The sequence below is a fragment of the Crocuta crocuta genome, unplaced genomic scaffold, assembly GCF_008692635.1.
Source record: "Crocuta crocuta isolate KB4526 unplaced genomic scaffold, BGI_CrCroc_1.0 scaffold441, whole genome shotgun sequence".
NCBI classification, from domain to species: Eukaryota; Metazoa; Chordata; class Mammalia; order Carnivora; family Hyaenidae; genus Crocuta; species Crocuta crocuta.
The window spans coordinates 912566-919350 of NW_027527822.1; the positions used below are offsets into that span (position 1 = coordinate 912566).

General features: G+C 34.6%; 1 protein-coding gene across 1 annotated transcript; it reads left to right on the forward strand.

Moving 5' to 3' along the window:
* The first annotated feature begins 2225 nt into the window (after positions 1 to 2225).
* Positions 2226 to 3170, forward strand: LOC144241597 (olfactory receptor 14K1-like). The gene is given in 1 exon segment (XM_077776178.1): positions 2226 to 3170. A coding segment is annotated over 1 exon segment (945 nt).
* Positions 3171 to 6785: the final 3615 nt, after the last annotated feature.

Consider the following 6785-nt stretch of genomic DNA (forward strand, 5'->3'; position numbering starts at 1 on the left):
CAGCACAGAGCCCGATACGGGGCTCGAGCCCACAAACCGCGAGATCATGACCTGAGCCGAAGTCGGACGCTTAACCGACTGAGCCACCCAGGTGCCCCAATAACATTTGTATTTTATAAATTTAATCTAATAACTAGAAAGATAATATTAAACTCTTAGAAAGATTCACATTAAAATATTAATAATTAGTTTTGATTGTGGAAATATTAATAGTTGTATCTGATTGTCAAACCCGTAGGGGTAGCTGGTCAAAGTAAATATTGATTTTACTAAATATGAAATTATGTTCACATTGTGAAACAGAAACAACACTGGTCAAATTATGTGTATATGTGTATTTTGTACTTCTTGGAATTACAGATTAATAAGAGATCAAAAAAATGGACCTTGGCTAAAGTTTAGAAAGTGCAGAAACTACATAAAGAATCAATGGACGGTCTGAGCCTACTTTTCCAGGTGGAAAGAAGAAACATCAAAGTAGGTACAAGGAATCTTCAGTTTGGCTCACTGTCACATAGAGAATGTGCTCTTGTCCAGTTGCACACTGGGTAAACCTTGGACTACTCAGATAATTAAGGCACTGAAATTAAAATGACTGAGAGGCAGTTAAGCATCCGACTTCGGCTCAGGTCATGATCTCGCAGTTCGTGGGTTCGAGCCCCGCGTCGGGCTCTGTGCTGACAGCTAGCTCGGAGCCTGGAGCCTGTTTCAGATTCTGTGTCTCCTTCTCTCTCTGACCCTCCCCTGCTCATGCTGTCTCTCTCTCTCTCTCAGAATAAATAAAAAAAATAAATAAAATGACTGAGAGGTTATCCATAGGTAGAGGAGTAGAACTAGAATAATGATTATCAATTCCCACTACTTTTAGTTTTTGAGAGAAACTCTATGTCATGGTGTGTAAATTGGATGATTGGGAAGGTGATTGTTAATTTATCAGAGATGGGCCCAGGGACAGGGACTTCTCAAAAGTCTGACTCAGAACAGAGAAAGGCTGCTGAGAAAGATTTCAAGGATGGAGAAAGTGTCCTTAGAATTTCTGTAGTTAGTACTCAGTTAGAGCTTTGTGTATCAAAGGTTGAGTGTCATTTACAAAGGTTAAGGAGAATCATTATTTTTAAACTTTTGTTTTATTAATTAATTTTTTAAATTTATTTTTGCTAAAACATTCAATGAGAAATCCATATATATTGCGAAAAGCTAAAATAGGTTGTGTGGAGAAATAAGAAATTGTCACTGAGTTAGGCTAATGTAAAATCAGAGAGTCTCTAAAGACTGAGATGATCTGAGGGAGAAAAGTATGACCACAGATCTCCCCAATGGTATTGTGAGTGATCATGGATTGTAAGTCCTTTGTGACTTTAAGATGGAAGAACATTCAGTTTTTCTCATTAGATATAGTTGATATCTCTAATATTTGTTAGTTCTTGTTAATAATTAAGTATTTACTAGTGTTGCATGATAAATATTTGGCCTACAGTCTTAAATTTTGTTCTTTTCATCAAAAAAAAAAAAAATGACATGATACACTTGTAAACCAATTGGTCAAACTTACCAGAGTAGCTTTCTAATTGTTTTTTGTTTTAGTGAACATCTGTGAAAAAAATAATAGGAAATATTATTGAGGACATTTTCACCAAAAATATTTTTAATGAAAATATGGAATAAACCCTAAAGTCTTTCAATGAGGAGAGGATAATATAACAGAATATCAACTAACATTAATGATTATTTAAACAGATTGCGTATGCTACAAGCAGAAGATTCATCCATGATTTGTAACCCACATCAATACTTACATCAATTAGGATAATCTTTATGCAAACAAATATGCATTCTATTACAAGCGGAATTGTGGATCCAATTCTAGAATTCCTACAGGGAATGTTTACTAAAAAATAATATCAACTGTTCATTTTAGGAGCCAATTCTGCAATTCCTGCAGGAAATAAGCTTACTAAATAATAATCTCCAGTGTTCATTTAGGGAGCAAAACAGAGTTCTTTTCATCTACCACAGTGAATTTGAGTCCAGTTATATTGAACTTATATGCTCATAGTTGTTTTATTCCTGCATCAACTATAAATATGGTTTTTTTGGTATTTAACATTTTCCATCTATCCCATGATACTAAAGTATAAATACTTCAAAAATAAAGAAGTATTTTATATTTTGTTTAAATTAAGATATTTTTTCTTTATTTAATAGGTGGCTTATAATTTTAAAATATGATCAATCAAACACTACTAATGGAATTCTTGCTTGTGGGATTTACTGAGAGCCAGATGTTGTTGAGGCTACATGCTGTGGTCTTCTCGCTGATCTACCTAGTAGCCATGATGGAAAATTTAATTATCATCCTCCTCACAGTTCTTGACCAATGCCTCCACACTCCAATGTAATTTTTCCTAAGGCATTTGTCCTTCTTAGATCTGTGCTTCATTTCTGCCACAATACCCAAATCCATCCTCAATTCCATCACCTTCACTGACTCCATCTCTTTTCTGGAATGTGTGTTACAGCTCTTCTGTGTGGTGCTAATGTCTGGGTCAGAGATTAGCATTCTCACTGCAATGTCCTATGACTGCTATATTGCCATCTGTCGTCCTCTGCATTATGAGGCTACAATGAGCAAAGGGGTCTGTGTCCAGCTGATGACTATATCCTGGCTCAATGGAGGGGTCTTTGGAATCTTGTACTCATCTGGGACATTCTCTTTAAACTTTTGTGGGTCCACTAAGATCCATCAGTTCTTCTGTGATGTGCCTGCCCTACTAAAGCTCAGTTGTTTTAAGGAACATAAAACTATTAATGTCGGTGTGACCATTGGGGTCTGTTATGCATTTTCGTGTTTAGTTTGCATTGTTGTCTCTTATGTATATATTTTTTCCACTGTGTTAAAGATCCCAAACACACAGAAGCAGTCCAAAGTCTTTTCCACCTGCTTGCCTCACCTCATTGTGGTGAGTGCATTTCTTCTAACAGGCGCTATTGCTTATTTAAAGCTAGTTTCTGATGAGCCTTCTATTCTGGACTTATTTGTGTCTGTGTTCTATTCTGTGGTACCTCCAACCTTGAACCCTATTATCTACTGTCTGAGGAGTAAAAATATTAAATCAGCCTTAGATAAAATCCTATGGAGGCTTAAAAGAAGTGGAATAAGGGAAAGATGACTAAAGTTGAAGTTAGGAACTAGGAATTTTTGTTGTTCCACAATTAACTAGCTGTTTGGAATTATCTGTGTTAGAGATTAATATATTGTTGAATCTTTTTAGTAATGATCTCAGGTCGTCAGTTTTTTTTAAAAAAATTAATGCTTATTTATTTGTTTGAGAGAGAGAGAATGAGTAAGGGAGTGGCAGAGAGAGAGAGATATAAAGAGACAGAATTCGAGGCAGGCTCCAGGCTCTGATATGTCAGCACAGAGACCGATGCGGGGGTTTGAACCTCCAAACTGTGAGATCATGACCTGAGCTGAAATTGGATGCTTAACCACCTGAGCCACGCAGGCGTCCCAAAATATACTTGATTCTGTCACAAGCTTCAGTTATTTTATTTTTTAAATGTTTATTTATTTACTTTGAGAGAAAGAGAGAGGGAGGAAGGGTCAGAGAGAGAAGAGAGAGAATTCCAAGCAGGATCTGCACCTTCAGAGCAAAGCCTGACATGGGAGTTGATCCTACAAACCATGAGATATGACCTAAGTTGAAATCAAAAGTGGGGCACTTAACCAACTTAAGTGGGACACTTAGCCATACAGATACCCCACAAGCTTCAGTTATTTGACCAATATATGTTTGATGATCGATTTTATACAATTACTCATATATTTAAGAAGATATTAAATATATCTTAAATATTAGGGTTTTTTTATTAAAAATTTTTTTGGCATCAGATATTTTTCTTTTTATAAAATTTACTCTTATCTAACGTGTTGATGTCAGATGTTGGGCTAATTGTTTTTTTTTTTTTATAAGGTCAAAATTTATGAAAACAACATCTGGCACTGTTTCTCACGTTGTGATCAATTATATATCAACTTTTTCCAGATTTCAGTATCTATAACATTTTCATTAGCTTAAATATTCAAAATTATTTTCTACTTCTTGCTGCAAAAAACTATCTTTTTACTGTTATTCTTTTAACTGATTCCTCCACATATTTGTAAAACTCTTTTTAAATTTATTTATTTATTTTGAGAAAGAGGGTGAAATGAATGTGAGTTGGAGAAGGGCACAGAGAGAGGCAGAGACAATCCCAAGTGAGCTATGCAATGTGAGCGTGAAGCCCTATATGGGGCTCCAATTGTCAAACCATGAGATCATGACCTAAGCCGAAATCAGGAGTCTGATATTTAACTGAATGAGCCACCCTGGTGCACCCATACACTTTTAATTAAGATAGAAATTAATATTCATTGATCACTTTCACTATATCAGACACTTCTCTGTGCACCATCTCTGAAAATGCTGTCAACCAATTTGAAGTAATGTGAATATAGTTAAACAGATGGAAAAACTGAGATTGAGGAAAGACGGGTAGTATGTTTTCAGTTATATGGCTCACAACATAGGGACATGGGGAAAAAGCCTTTCTTGTCTATACCAATACCTTTCATGTTCTATAGGTTTATCATAGTATTTCTGAAGCTTTATATTTACCCTCCTGATGAAATCTCCTACTTGCCTAAATTATACCCGAATTTCAAAGTCTAGCTTAAATAAGGTCTGGATATATGGAAATACGAAGCACCTAATTATACGCATCTCAATCTCTAAATTCTTATATATAGCTGATGCAAATAGCTTTGGTATCTTTTCTAGTGAGACTCACACATATAGTTGATAAACAAACAAACAAACAAAAAAACATATATATCCCTTCTAACAAGCAAATTGATTTAACACACAGAAACTGGTTTATGTGATACGTATATGAAAAGTCCATATAGAAGTAAACTTTGATTTTTTTATAATGCAAACCATAGTCCTGAGCATATGATAGCTATACCATAACTTCTCTTTTAACATACACTTAATATCAATCCATTTCTATTCATTACAAATGCATCATAAATTTAATTATCGGTTTTCAGAAAAATAAACATTAAATTAAATAAATATATCAATTTTTGAATGAGATCCTTTTATAAAAGCATTGAAATATGCCTAGGTTTCTCAGTTGGTTAAGAGTCCAACTTTGGCTTAGGTCATGATCGAGTTCAATACCCGGTTCGGACTCTGTTCTGACAGCTAGCTCAGAGCCTGGAGACTGCTTTGGATTCTTTGTCTCCCTCTCTCTGTGACCTTCCCCTGCTCACCCTGCCTCTTTCTCTCTCTCTCAGAAATAAACAAAACATTAATTTTTTTTTAAAAAAGAAAAAATACAGAGTTGCTAGTGCAGAATGATAAAAGAATAATAGTATTAGATGAAGTCAGAGAGATAGACAATAATATATTCATTTAAAACTTTGAAATGTACTAAGAAAATTTTACATTATTCTTAATAATTTTTTTAAAATTTTATTTTAAAGATTTCCGGATGGAAGTAAAGTAATTTGACCTTGTTGTTGTTGTTTCTTTAGTTGTTTGTGCGCGTGCTCTCTCTTTCTTTTTGTTTTAAGATTCAATATCACTGGACTGCACAGAAAAATATGTTGAACAAGAAATAAATTTGGGATGGCTTAGGTGGATTTTGTGGTAACATAAAAGAGAATCACAGTGGTGTGAACATGAAAAGTAACAGCTGATATGAAGAATTGTATTTAGTTATCAGAAATATTTGGAGTAGGACCAAGTATTACTTTATATAAATTCTCTGAAAAAATAACATAAAGAAGAAAATCATGACCAGATTCTTGGATTACATTAAAAAGTGGAAGCTGAACAACGGAGAAATTTAACACAGGATAAAAAAGGGGCACTCAAGGCAGAAAATTATGAGTGTATAGCTGTCACAGAAGCCTGGAGAAGAACATGATTGAAGAATGAGGAGTGGTCAATGGTGTTGGATGAACAGTACAAAAGAAGACTTCCCTCTAAGCATAAGTAAATGAATTTTGCAGCTACAGTGGCTTTTGGTCATTAACTGCAACATCAGCTCTTTCATGGATCTCCAGTAGTCAACCACTCGGCCTGATATGAACTTACATATCAGCTCTTCCCTGGATTGTCAGCCTTCTAATACACACTGCAGATTTTGCTTTTGCCAGACTACATAATTACAGGAGCCAGTTTCTTAAAATAATTGTATACTTATTTATTTACAAGGTTTGAGTTTTTAAAATCCCATACATAAATAATAACAGAGTATGTGCCTTTTGTATATGGTTTGTTTCACTTAGCATAATGTCCTTTTGATAATGTATCAATAGATACAGATAGATATATGATATATGATAGATGAAAGAAAGAAAGAAAGAAAGAAAGAAAAATAGATAGATAGACCTATCTATCCATACATACATCCAGTTCATTCTGTTGGCTTTTTTTCCTAAAGAATTCGAATATAGAGATATCCAAGATAACTTATGGTTGGGAGGAGTGGGGCCTGGAAAATGGATGGCAGACATTTGTGTAGACACAGACAAGACTGGCAAATTTGAACCTAAAATACCGGAACATTCTTTGATGATGTAAGAATTCCACATCACCCCCCTTATTTGAGAGAATCAACTAACATATATGTAAAACTACTCCATTGGCTTCACCTGGGAGAATTGTTTATGAGGTAAAATTCTCTTCTTGATATGTTTCCAAACTTTTCTACTTTATTCCATAGTGAGACTA